Source organism: Schistocerca cancellata, chromosome 3, assembly GCF_023864275.1.
Source record: "Schistocerca cancellata isolate TAMUIC-IGC-003103 chromosome 3, iqSchCanc2.1, whole genome shotgun sequence".
NCBI lineage: Eukaryota > Metazoa > Arthropoda > Insecta > Orthoptera > Acrididae > Schistocerca > Schistocerca cancellata.
Window position 1 is genome coordinate 939,381,139 of NC_064628.1, and position 14,690 is coordinate 939,395,828.

General features: G+C 39.6%; 1 protein-coding gene across 1 annotated transcript in view; it reads left to right on the forward strand.

Annotated features, from left to right (window-relative positions):
- LOC126176008 (pre-mRNA-splicing factor ATP-dependent RNA helicase PRP16) overlaps positions 1 to 14,690 on the forward strand; it is a 201,049-nt gene that overhangs the window by 34,304 nt on the left and 152,055 nt on the right. Inside the window, exons 8-9 of the mRNA XM_049923127.1 lie at positions 1,276 to 1,434; positions 11,400 to 11,558. Coding sequence (XP_049779084.1) covers positions 1,276 to 1,434; positions 11,400 to 11,558 — 318 coding nt within the window. The remainder of the gene's footprint in view (positions 1 to 1,275; positions 1,435 to 11,399; positions 11,559 to 14,690) is intronic.

The following is a 14,690-nucleotide window of genomic DNA, read 5'->3' on the forward strand; positions in this document are numbered from 1 at the left end:
ACAAAAATACTGTTGAACCAAGAAAATATGCAACAAGAAATAAACACAGTGAAAAAGATTGTAGTTGTGAATGGTTACAATGGTTACAATGTTCCCATGGTTGACACAATCCTAGACAAAATGAAGAAAGGCCCAGGTGCAAACTGCACCACAGAAGAAACAGAGAAAAGCAAATGTATATCTTGTATTCCATACATAGGCAATGTATCACAGAAGATTGCAAATATTTTCAAAAATCACAAAGTAAAAATTGAGTTTTCTACATCTAATAAACTACAACAAAAACTAATACATAATATAAAATGTAATCAGGATCCATTTTCAGACTCTGGAATATACAAGGTAACATGCCAGGAATGCTCCATGTTCTACCTAGAACAAACAGGCCGAAATTTCAACACCAGGTACTCAGAGCACATTAAAGCCTACACACACAACAAACACACTACGTCAGCAATAGCAACGTAGAAACATAATACAGGACACCCATTTGGAAAAATAGAGCAAAATTTCAGAGTACTCCACCGGCTAAATAAAGGACATAAAATGGATTTGCTAGTAGAACTGGAGATATAATATTAAACGAGAAACTTGAAAGTGAATCAATGAATTTCTTCAGATGTTTCGATAGTATACTTAAATAAAAATAGTAAAACATAGAAATAAGAACAATTGTAAAATTGATAAAGCAATTTATGAGCCAAATTGATAAGATAAATAACCTCTGTACAAAAGCATATCATAATCTGTGGAACACACATAACGTTATCTCTGTGGACTACCTGTAAGAAGATCTTTGTAACTGTTTTGTTTATATAAGATATTTTTGATGTGTAAAGTGTACAACAAGTTGTGTGTGATGTTTAGTGTGTGTGAAACTTTGCACAAATGGACCCTAAGGAAACTGTAAGTACAAATTCTTCTAAATTTCGCCACTAACTTCACCAAAAGAATCGATACCCAATCTAAAAAATTGTGTGTTTCTTATACATTGCAGTAAAAGTCAACGAAATGAACATTGACAACGTCAATAGAAATGGTTTAATACACACAAAAAAAAAACACTTAAAAATGGGAATCATTTCCTGTAACGTGTCGTGCAAAAAGTAAAATAAAGAAAAATCGTGACTGGTAGCAGAAGATTTATTTATAAACAAACCTATTGTGTTTTCACAGTCGCAGGCTTTCAAAATCCATTTATAATGGATCAAATCAGATAAAATAAAATTCTTCAAAAATTTTACAGAAATTTAATCTATCCATTATTGTTTGCAGGATCCCACATCAGATATGGCAATGGTAGCAAGGAAAGGTTCAAATTTAGTTAAAATTTTTAGAGAACAAAAAGAAAGACGAAAAGCACAGAAGAAGCATTGGGAGCTTGCAGGAACAACAATAGGAAACATCATGGGTGTTCAGAAGACAGATGAAAAGGTAAGGTGATAATTATTGAGTTTGGGACTTGTTTAGCTTGTGTTGCAGTGGATCTAAATTTTCATTTGTGAGTCTTTTCTTTCCTATCCACCAGTAGCAATTTAAACTAACTAAACAGTTTTGTTTCCTAGTTTTGAAATTGTAGTGAATAGTCAGAATGATGTCCCAGCTCTGTATGCAGTAATGTTGCAGGTAGAGCCTACCTCTAATTCTTCCAAAATTTAAACATTTTATTCTATATGTTTGTCACAGATATCAAAGTGACCTAAGTTAATTATACAGCAGATAGCATCACTGGTATGTCAAAATCATTGTTATGATTTGGAGTATAAACTACAGATTACCCTCATTTGATGCTGTATGAAATCTAAGAAGTGTGGTGTATTGTGCATGTATTGGGTTCCTCAGTAAGGGCTTTAACTCTGTGCGGTTGTGTGTAAAGTTATTGTGACAATTCAGAGAAGTGGTACTGGATCACTCTTTTCCATAATGTGTCAAGTTTTTAACTTCTGGATTTTGTTAAGGTTTTGTGTGGCATCTATTGGTAATGCAGTATACATCCATCCTCTCCTCCTCCTCCTCCTCATCATCATCATCATCATCATCGTCGTCATTGTTGTCGTCCTTCTTTTTTTAACAAGATAATTTTCCAGAAATAAAAGTTGAAGGGTAAAAGTCTAGATCAGGGCCAGTGGCATAGTTATGTGTTTCGTGCAGCAACATTCTCAGCCCTCTCAGTGAGGTACAGTGGGTAGTACATTGTGTGTGTCAGCTGCTAGGTGTATGCAGTCAGTGAAAGAACAGCAGACAGACATCATGTTTTGAAGGAATATTGTGACTGCTCAAATCAATGAATCACCACCTCTGAAATCTTTGCACATTCCGGGAAACAAGGCAAATACTTTGACAGCAAAATTATTAATTTAATTTAATCTGTGCTGTTAAGTCCATTCCTAACCACAAACTCATAATAAGTATCATATTCAGAAGAGCCAAATATATATGACAACAAAGATTATTAATTTAACTTTTGCAAGTAAAGCTGTCTTATTCCAACCTACCCAAGACCTGTGGCTAAGCTACGAGTTAGTCTGTCATGACAAAGAGGTGTTTTAAAGGGTGTTTGCACCACAGGCCACACAGGAAATTCAGAAAAAACACAAGAATTTTTTCACTCAAGAAAAATCTGGGAAAAAAAACCCGAATTTTTTGAAATTCTGGAAATTTTCTTTTGTTTTAGTTTTCAGTTAAATTTTTGTAATTTTAAGTGGTAAGAACTGATACTCTAACAAAGAATTTTACTTTAGACCACTACTATAGAGTAATACCGCAACAATAAAATATAAATAAGAGAATAACACCAAAATAAAACTTTAGTTGCAAAGAAAATGTGCCATTTGCAACAATGAAACACAGCACATACACAATCGTCTACAGACAACAAAATGTGTTAACTACAGGACGAAACCTGTAGGGCGCTACACACACACACACACACACACACACACACACACACACACACACACACACACACACACACACTAGAAATCGTAATGTAGCTAACAGTTATCCACGTTAAGAAAGGTTTGATTATGTTCAGCAGCTCCATAATGCATGATTCATCCAGTCTTAGGTAATTAAGAAAATCATTGAATCCCAGCCACTTAAGTAACAGAATGTGGGTGAATTTCTTTTGTTATATGAACCAATTCTTTGCCCACACCTTTCTCTTGACTTTTTTGTGCTTGTTACCCCTAAAACAATCAAATTCTCATTTTTGTTCCTTTGTAAAACCAGGTGGCATCTCATGTAATGTAAACAATATGAACCCAAGATAAACAAATCCCAACAACTTGGCAGTGCTGTAATCTCTTGAGTGCAGTCGGTAGGGACATGTAGGCTGTCATAAAATTGTTCAGTCAGTCGGCTGATAAGTTGGTACATATGTACTGGCTGTGTGCAATACTTCATAACAACAAACTGCTTTTAATGAGAATGACATCACAACTGTTTACATTTCTAACAGGTCGCAGGAAAATACTGCAAATGGTGGTTTGAGAAGCATTACTTTCACTGTAAATTTCCTTTTGTACAAGATGAATTATGTTATGTGTGAGAATGTCCAGTGAATTTCTTAAATCACAGAGCATTTGGGTCTCATTCAAATCTTAGAAAACGTTCGGGCCCAGAATACCTGCCATACCATTATTTAAAATTTGACTGTCATATGTGATAAGGGTAACACACACTGACAAAACACTAAGTTTTTCATATATATTTTAGTTCTCTCTTAGATTACAAATTACTTGAGAATGGTGGCCAAAGGTGAGTTCTGGAACACTTTCACATGTAACTGACTTTTCCACAGAAACATCTTGTTTGTGTATACACCACTTTTTAGCTTCCACATTTGTTGGCTTCGCCAACTCATAACCAAGCCATCACATTCTAACTCATTCTAAACTTAGGCTAAGTCACAGATCTGCCTCATCAAAATCACGTTTTTGTAGCTTTGCTAACTCCCAACAAACAAAACTGTCACATTGCAACCTAACCACAATCTCATAATTTATGACGTACTCAGAAAAAACTGTCAAATATTTGTGAAGTATAAACTGCTATTCACCACAAAGATGACACATTGAGTTGCAGACAGGCACAACAAGAAGACTGTTACACATTGAACTTTCAGCAAAAGCTTCCATCATAAAGGAAACACACTGGAAACATACAGACACGCACACCAGGAAGCACACCTCACACGCACATGACTGCTATCTCTGGCCACTCCAGCCAGAATGCATCTGCATTGAACAGAAGCAGCAATGCTGAGATAGCAGAGTACAGGTGTGGGCAGTGGACTGAGTGCTGCCTGGTGGAGCATGCAGGGAGTAGACTGGCAGGACAAGGCTGCCGGACACAGTGTCAGGAGGCTGTGGGGGAGTGAAATGGGAGGGTGGGGAGCAGAGGAGGATCAGAGAAGGGGAAAAGTGTGGTGGGTGCATAGGCAGAGAGTGGCACACAGTGTGGGTGAGGGGACTTGAATTTGGAGGAGGTGATAGGACAGAAGGGTCAGAAACTGTTGGAGGGAGGGTGTGGGGAAAGTAGGTTACCATAGATTGAGGCCATGGTAATTTTGGGAGTGGAGAATGTGTTGTAATAACTCCCATCTGTACAGTTCAGAAAATCTGGTGGTGCAGGGGAGGATCAAGATTGCCTAGGTTGAGAAAACAGCCATTGAAATCAAGCATTGTCATGTTCAGCTGCATGTTGTGCCACAGTGTGGTCCACTTTGCTTTTGTCCACAGCTCGTCAGTATCTGTTCATCTTGGTGGACAGCTGGATGACTGCTTTCACAGGTGGTGTGGCCTCTGATGGAGTGGACCGCCCTGTGGCACAACATGCCAATGCACCCACCAGGCCTTTCCCTTCTCTGCTACACCCATTTTCCATTTCCCACTTCTCTCCTCCCCCGTTCCCCTGCCCCCTTCCCCATCCAGAGTTACCTGACACTTCACCTATCAGTTGGCAGTGCTGTCCCACCATCATCTAGTCCCTGCACGGTCCTTCCATCTGTGCACTACTAACCATCCCCTTCCCCCACCCCCACTTCCACTCAAGACAGTTGCATTCTGACCACAGGTAGCAATCATGTGCGTGTGAGCTGTGCTTGCTTGTGTGAAAGTGTGTGTGTTTCCTTTCTGAAGAAGTCTTTGGCTGGAAGCTCAATGTGTAACAGCTTTGTTATTGTGCCTGTATGCAACTCACAAAGTGTCATCTTTACAATGAGTAACAATCTGTCATTTTCATAATATTGTTGATATTCTAACCTGGACTCCCTATTGTTTGCTTTAGTTAAATACTCTTGACAACAAATAATATGAATTTAATCTTTGCTCTTGTGTCCCAGCATAACTGCACCCTTTGAAATCGTGATGTATTAAAAAAATGAATACCGTATTTACTCGAATCTAAGCCGCACTCGAATCTAAGCCGCGCCTGAAAAATGAGACTCGAAATAAAGGAAAAATAAAATTTCCCGAATCTAAGCCGCACCTGAAATTTGAGACTCGAAATTCAAGGGGGAGAGAAAAGTTGGTCCATTGTAATATGAGACACAGTTTAGGTCGAATGAATGACGATACAGCTACAGTAGTTTGGTTCGAGTCGTAAGCTTAGCAGTTAAGCTTTAACAGGTAGCCATTGCTATGCATCAGGCGCTCCGTCCGTATTTATACGGGTACCCTTCCTTTTTCACGTGCTTCGTCTGGTTTGAATCGTTTGCTTATTTTGCTTTGATCTGATAAGTGCCGTTTTCTTTGATATAGGTGTTTACGTCACTCTACCTGAAAATGCATTACTGTACTGTGTCACGCATTGTTTGTCACATTCTGATAGTGCGTGTTTACGGCCTGTCGCCGCTCGCGGCATGGCTTGCTTTTGTGCGCACTACCGCCGCTTACAATTAAAAAAAAAAAAAAGAGAGGAATCGTCTCATTAGCGAAACAATGGCAAGAGACTGCTATTTGTTGTTACTTACACTGCTGCTTTCTTTGATAATGATCAACAAGAACCAAATAATAGACTGCGTATGATAGAACATATTCTATGTTCTTCTTTACTACATCAAATTCTGCACAGAAATTAGAGTCATCTTAGATTTAAAAATCTAGTCAGTTACCATGCTTCATTTCTGACTGTATCACTATTAGGCATAAGAATAATACGAATATAAACATGACACGATACGTATATTCTTCCGCGTTTGCTATTGTCTCACTCTAGTTTCGTAGTTTATTAGGCAGACAGGATTTAAATGAGGTAGCAGCAAACACGAAAGAATACATGGCAAAATGTTTATATTCGTATTATTCTTATGGTGAAGAGAATACTGTATGTGATTCACATTTCATCAGGTTCCTATTAGCAATCATCTCTTCTCACAGGTAGGAAAAAATTCAGAACGTAGAGTTGGCCATATTGACAAACATCCCAAACACTCTTGCCAGTCGGATTTTCGTAGTACATTGAAATTCTGCTACATTCGAAGATGAACAATACGGAATTTGTATTTACTTCGTTGGATAATGTATGAAAATGCAGTGGTCGAAACTCGGGTCGGAGAAAAAAACTCGTCTTCCACCTTTTTTTTTTAATTTATTTACTGACGCAGAGGTTTTGGTGCCAGTATTTAACTTTGTGTATACAAAGCATGCCTGTGTAGCGCTACATATATTCGACGGCAGAAGTTAGTTGTGGCGGCACCTACCAACATTTTTCAGAACTTCCACTTGCTTTGCACTCGATTCTAAGCCGCAGGCGGTTTTTTGGATTACAAAAACCGGAAAAAAGTGCGGCTTAGATTCAAATAAATACGGTAATTGTGATAATCAAGATTGTAAACTATGTTTTGTGCGTAGCAGTGACAACAGCAAAGAAGAGAATGGTTACTGTTTCAATGCTAGAAGTTTATTCCCCTTTTCTCGCCTGTCATTGGTTACCTGAAAGTATCATCCAACTGACTAAGCGAAACTGAGCTGTTGCCAACCTATGAGCAGTAGAGAAACACCACCTTGACTGCCGCTGGCCGTGATCTAGACTTAGCCAAATTGAGGTATAAGGTGTTACAAATAATGTGCTCATCCAGTGGGGCTGGTTTAACCTGCCTTGAAAATTTGAAGTAACACCGCACTTCATGAAGATGGAGCAGTGCTGCAAAACCTTGTTGGAACTGTATATAGCATTCGTAATTAACATTATCAGCAGAATTAAAAAGTAGTTGTAGAGATTGTTAAGGTTGTGCGACTTGGTTGGAGTGTATGAGTGGAATTAAGAATATTTCAATACTAATACACTTTTTTTCCATCTTGGAAAAAAATCTAGTAGTTGCATGTGTTCACTGCACCAGTTGCACCTGTCACTGTAAAGTTAACCCTTCACAGAAGATTATGTTTCATATGAACTCCAAGTCTACATCCAGCTGTTTTCACATTACAACATATATCTGTCACATTATTTGTGTCTCTTCGTTTCTCATATGACATTGCAAAACCCTTGATGTAACACAATTAATGGAAGCAGTAACAGAATATCCATATAACTCAGACATTGAGTGGATGATAGGCACATAAACAATACTGGAAACATTCTTTAGATTTTGGTCAACATTGTTTTTCAGATTCAACTTGAGAGAGAGGGGGGCGGGGGGGGGGGGGGGGGGGGGAGGACTGACCACCTTCTTGCACATGTGCTTGTTGACCACCCACTACCACTACTACACAGAGTGTGGTTAACTTGACGTTTTAGCTTTTGTGCTGAGTGTTTCTTTGAGTCATCGGTCTTCTGACTGGTTTGATGCCGCCCGCCATATATTCCTCTCCTATGCCAACCTCTTCATTCCAGAGTAGCACTTGCAACCTATGTCCTCCATTATTTGCTGGATTCCTCCATTATTTGCTGGATGTATTCCCATATCTGTCTTCCACTGCAGTTTTTGCCCTCTACAGCTCCCTCTAGTACCATGGAAGTTATTCCCTGGTGTCTTAACAGATGTCCTATCATCCTGTCCCTTCTCCTTGTCAGTGTTTTCCACATATTCCTTTCCTCTCCGATTCTGTGCAGAACCTCCTCATTCCTTACCTTATCAGTCACCTAATTTCCGACATCCGTCTGTAGAACCACATCTCAGATACTTCGATTCTCTTGTTCTAGTTTTCCCACTGTCCACGTTGCACTATTATACAATGCTGTGCTCCAAACGTACATTCGCAGAAATTTCTTCCTCAAATTAAGGCCTATGATTTGATACTAGTATACTTTTCTTGCCCAGGAATGTCCTTTTTGCCAGTGGTATTTACTTTTTATGTCCTCCTTTCTCCGTTTATCATTGGTTAGTCTGCTGCCTAGGTTGTAGAATTCCTTAACTTCATCTACTTCTTGATTACCACCAGTGATATTAACTTTCTCATTTCTGCTACTTCTCATTACTTTCGTCTTTCTTTGATTTACTCTCAGTCCATATTCTGTACTCATTAGACTGTTCATTCCATTCAGCATATCACGTAATTCTTCTCACTTTCACTCGGGATAGCAATGTCATTAGCAAATCGTATCATTGATATCCTTTCACCTTCAATTTTAGTCCTACTCCTGAACCTTTCTTTTATTTCCATCACTGCTTCTTCGATGTACAGATTTATGAGTATGGGTGATAGACTACACCCCTGCCTTACACCTTTTTTAATAAGAACACTTCGTTCTTGGTCATCCACTCTTATTATTCCTTGTTGGCCCTTGTACATATTGTATATTACCAATCTTTCCCTAAAGTTTACTCCCGCTTTTCTCAGAATTCCGAACATCTTGCACCATTTTACATTATTGAACACTTTTTTCAGCTTGACAAATCCTATGAACGTGTCTTGATTTTTCTTTAATTTTGCTTTTATTGTCAACCACAATGTCAGAATTGCCACTCTGGTGCCTTTACCTTTCCTAAAACCAAACTGATCATCATCTGACACATCCTCAATTTTCTTTTCCATTCTTCTCTATTTTATTCTTGTTAGCAATGTGGATGCATGAGATGTTAAGCTGATTATGCAATCATTCTCACTTGTCAGCTCTTACAGTCTTCGGAATTATGTGGATGATATTTTTTCGAAAGTCAGATGGTATGTTGGCAGATTCATACATTCTACACAAGAATGTGAATAGTCATTTTGTTGACACTTCCCCCAATGATTTTAGAAATTCCAGTGGAATGTTGTCTACCCCTTATGCCTTATTGATCGTAAGTCCTCCAGAGCTCTTTTAAATTCTGATGCTACTACTAGATCTCTTCCCTTTTCTAAATTGACTCCCATTTCTTCTTCTATGACATTGGACATATCTTCTCCCTCATAGAGGCTTTCAGTGTACACTTTCCACCTATCTCTTCTCAGCATTTAACAGTGGAATTCCTATTGCACTTTGAATGTTACCAATGCCTACCCCCACCCCCCACCCCCCTGCTTTTAATTTAATCGAAGGTTGTTTTGACTTTCCCATATGCCGAGTCAGTCCTTCCAACAATCATTTCTTTTTCGATTTCTTCACGTTTTTCTTGCAGCCATTTCACCTTAGCTTCCCTGCTCTTCCTATTTATTTCCTTCCCCACTGACTTGTATTTCTGTATTCCTGAATTTGCATAAACATTTTTATACTTATTTCATCAATCAGCTGAAGTATTTCTTCTGTTACCCATGGTTCTTTGCAGGTACATTCTTTGTACTTGTGTTTTTCTTTCCAACTTCTGTGATTGCCCTTAATCCAGCATCTGATTTTGGAATCTGTGTGACCATGAAATCTTCCCGTATCACTTGGCCTTTTCCAAGTATACCTCCCCCTCTTGTGATTCTTGAACAGAGTATTTGCTATTAATAGCTGAACTTTATTAAAAAACTCAATTAGTCTTTCTCCTCTTTCATTCCTTGTGGAAGCCCATATTCTCCTGTAACCTTTTCTTCTACTCCTTCCCCTACAACTGCATTCCAGTCCCCCATGACTATTAGATTTTCATCTCCCTTTACGTACTGTATTACCCTTTCAGTATCCTCATATACTTTCTCTATCTCTTCATCTTCAGCTTGTGACATCGGCATGTATACCTGAACTACCGTTGCACTATTATAAATCCATATTGTAAGGTCAGCTCTAGGAATGCACACCAAGTTCTGTAAAACGGTGAACAAAACTGTGTTTCATATACTCTTCAGTATCATGACAATAAAGTATGTTACGGTGGAAACAAACTTAAATATATCTGCAGCTATACCAGTTTTTAATGGATTGTCATATTCAGTAGCCCATGGAATGATCAAAAGTTTGGATGTAATATGTCATGCATCATCATACTTGTGACGCTCCTACCAGTAGACTGGCAACATTTATGTTAAAGGTAAAACTTCGTGAAGTTATTGTAAAGCCTTTTGTGATGTACTGAAACATTGCCAGTGTCGTAGTTACAAGTTAAGAGACTACAATTGATGAAAATACAGAGACTAAAATTTGAGGAGGATGTGCAAGATAACAAAGAAACATGGAAGAACAAGTACATCAGAATGATGACCAAAGTGGCAACAGTAGAAAATAAACTTCAGAAAGGAAGACATAGACAGAAGTATGGAACTCTCATTGGCAAGAGTAGTTACACATAAAAACAAAAGTTGCCACTGTTACATACATGCAGTTGTTTTGGACAACTGCTGTATTTGAAGGGAATCAAAATGATGGCAGGTGCAACTGCAACTTAGCAGCTGCTGCTAAATAGCTGAGAATCATTGTAGAATAAGAACTTCACATGCAGATTTCAGTCAATATGTCATAAGCACTTTATCATTTTAGGGTTGCTCTTTTCTTCTCTTATTCTAGCATAACGCATCATTTCAAACATTACTAATAAAAAGCATATATCATAAGCTTATTTCCATTTCCCTTGAATCTATACCAAGATCATTTAGTTTTCTTGAAATATTTCTCTTTATAATGTGCAGTATGCATTGTCTGACGGAGTACAAAGCAGGGTCTTTTTTAAGAAGGTAGATTATATGTTCAGCCTCCGAGACATTACAGTGCTCAAAATCCTATCAGTTACAGGAACAGAGATGAAGAACAAGGTACGTGTGACATCTGAATAAGAATCTGAAGAAATAGAAGGATGTTCAAATCTAGGTGCCCTTTAGAAACATTATCCTGACGCGAAATGTTAAAATATGTATATGAGTACAAGGTGACTTTTAGATTGAAGTAGTAGCAACAATTAACAGTTTACCATACTACTGACCTTCTGTAAACACCTTAACAATATCACTTTAAATCTGTTTTAAATTGCTTGCAACTGCTTAGTGTTTTGCTACCGTTTTGACATACTGGCAGCTACAAAAGATTGTTTTATTTTATTCTTGTGTTTTATGTCTGTGTTACAGGACATACGACAAAATGAAAATGATGAAACGGATTATAAAACTGATCAAAAGTTTGCAGAACACATGCAAAATGCTACTCAGGCAACAAGTGAATTTGCGAAGAAAAAATCTATACTCCAGCAGAGACGATACTTACCTGTTTTTGCAGTGCGGCAAGAGGTACACTTTATTAGATGCCGTTATATCTCTTTCACATTTAAATTTGCTTAATTATATTGCGTACCAATTGGTTATCTGTAATGCAGTAATCTTGACAACTTGTTGTTGTTGTTGTTGTTGTTGTTGTTGTTGTAGAAATAATCTTTAACAGAGAAGAACCACCTGTATGAATATCAAGAGCTCTGATGGAAAACCAGTCCTAAGTGAGGAAGGGAAAACAGAAAGGTGGAAGGGTCGTGCAAAGGGTCTATACAAGGGAGATGTACTTGAGGCAATATTATGGAAATGGAAGGGGGCATACATGGAGATGAGGTGGGAGATATGAAACTGCATGAAGAATTTGACAGAGCACTGAAAGACGAGAGTGAAAGCAAGGCCCCAGGAGTAGACAACATCCTGTTAGAACTGCTAACAGCCTTAGGAGAGCCAACCATGACAAAACTGTTCCATCTGGTGTGCAAGATGTATGGGATAGACAATATATCCCCAGTCTTAAAGAAGAATATAATAATTCCAATTCCAAAGAAAACAGGTGCTGACAGGTGTGAAAATTACCAAACAACAGTTTAATAAACCACGTTTGCAAAATACAGACACAAATTCATTACAGAAGAATGGAAAAATTGATAGAAGACGACCTCAGGAAAAATCAGTTTAGATTTGGGAGAAATGTAGGAACGTGCGAAGCAATACTGACCCCTGTGACTTCCTTCGCAAGACAGGTTAAGGAAAGGCAAACCTACATTTATAGCATTTGTAAACTGAGAGATAGCAATTATATGAGTTGAGGAGCACAAAAGGGAAGCAATGGTTGAAAAGGGAGTGAGACAGGGTCAGAACCCGTTGTAGCCGCCAGCCGGTCCCCGGTGATGGGGAACCCATCCACAACCCGCTGCTCGGAAACATCCAGGTGGAAGCACAAAAGTTCATCCCTATCGAATGCCAGGTCAGGATTTTCCCCAAGAAAGCAGTTCCTTAACAGATGAAGGGTGAGGAAGGGCACCAATCGCAGTGACAGTTTGCTGAAGCGGACGAATACCCTCCCGAGAGAGTTGGAACCCCAAGTACATGATAGATGCCTGAAAAAATTGTGGTTTCTGAAGATTACACTTAAGACTGGCAGTCTGTAAGACATGAAAAAGTGTACGGAGATTATGAAGATGTTCTTCAGTGGTGGAGTCAGTGACAACAATGTCGTCCATGTAATTGATACACCCAGGGACAGGGAGCAGTAATTGTCCCAAGAATTGCTGAAAGAGAGCAGGGGCGCTGGCAACCCCGAATGGCAATTGTTTATTGATAGAGGCCGAAAGGTGTGGTAAGGACCAGAAACTGCTGGGAAGCAGTGTCGAGAGGAAGTTGATGATAAGCTTCGGTCAATTTTAGAAAAATACTGGCCTCCAGCAAGTTTAGTGAACAATTCTTCAGGTCGGGGCATAGGGTAAGTGTCGATGAGGCATTGAGCATTTACAGTGGCTTTAAAATCGCCACAGAGATGAATATCACCATTTGGCTTAGCAACGACAACTACAGGAGAGGACCACTCACTGGAAGTGACAGGAAGCAAGACCCCTGAAGCACTGAGATGATCCAGCTCCCGTTTTACTCGATCATGAAGGGCCACAGGAATGGGCCGAGCCCGAAGAAACTTAGGCCGAGCAGTGGTTTTGAGAGTGATATGAGCTTCAAAGTCGTTTGCACGGCCTAACCCAGGAGAAAAAGGGACGAAAATGTCGTCGACAAGGATTCCAATTGAGCATATGGAATAGCATCAGAGACGATATTGACAGTCATCTATGGAGAACCCAAAAACCCGAAAGGCATCGAAACCAAAAAGATTCTCTGCATTACTCTGGTCGACCACAAATATGGGAACCGTGCGAACGACGGATTTGTAAGATACCTCAGCATTAAATTGTCCCAAGAGAGAGATCTGTTTATTGTATGCCCGTAATTGCCGAATGACAGGTGATAGGATTGGAGAACCCAACTGAAGATACGTCTGAGAATTAATGATAGTGGCAGCAGAACCAGTATCCACGTGCATGTGAACATCCTGACCAAGGATTTGGACAGTGAGGAATAACTTCCCTGAAAGGGGAGAAGTACCATTGACAGACAACACAGAAGCAGAATCAGCGTCACGTTCATGAACGTCAGGTATGCGTTCAGATTTGCAAGCGGATGACACACGACCCTTCTTTTTGCATTTGTAACACACAGCCCAATGTGTGGACAATCTTCTCGTGAATGTTGCGTTAAACACCGCGGACACGAAGGAAGTTACCATGGGTTTTGCTGCAGTTTCTTAGAGGTTTGTTTAAGGTTAGACCGAGGCTGCGCTTGGGAGCGTATTGCGACCATGTCGGCCGGCGGCGACATTCCGCACGCTTCATCAACAGCGCACAGAGGTTGTACTTTCACGACGTCTCCCCACGCCTCTATTTGTGCCCCAGCAGTGCGAGAAATTTCAAAAGACTGAGCAATGGATAGGACTTCGTCTAGAGTCAGATGTGCCAACTGAAGGGCACGTTGCCTAACTTCATTGTCGGGTGCCGACCGGATAATAGCATCCCGTAGCATGGAATCGGCGTAGGATTCTTTGTGAACTTCAGTAACAAATTGACACTTTCTGCTGTGGCCGTGAAGTTCAGCAGCCCAAGCGCGATAGGGTTGATGCGGTTGTTTTTAACAATGATAAAAGGCAACACGAGAGGCTACCACATGCCTATGCTTTTGAAAATACATGGACAGAAGTGAGCACATTTCAGCAAAGGACAAAGACGCAGGATCTTCAACAACCGATACATTTGAGGCGAAATCCATGAAAGGAACAGAGACCTACATGTTTGTTCGTCCGCAACATGAAATACCAAGAAATGCTGTCGAAGACTTTTTTCGTAATCAGACCAGTCTTCTGCCGTCTCGTTGTAAGGAGGAAAAGGAAGTATAGACAACGACGAGAGGCATTGGATGCCACGACAAAATTGCGAATCACCGATGTGAGAAGCGTTTGCTGTTCAATGAGACCTTGCAATAGTTGCTCTAAAGTAGCCACGGAAACCTGTGGGTCAACGATGAAAAGAAAAACTCCCCTACCTCGCCGCCAATTGTTATAATGTCAAGTTGAAC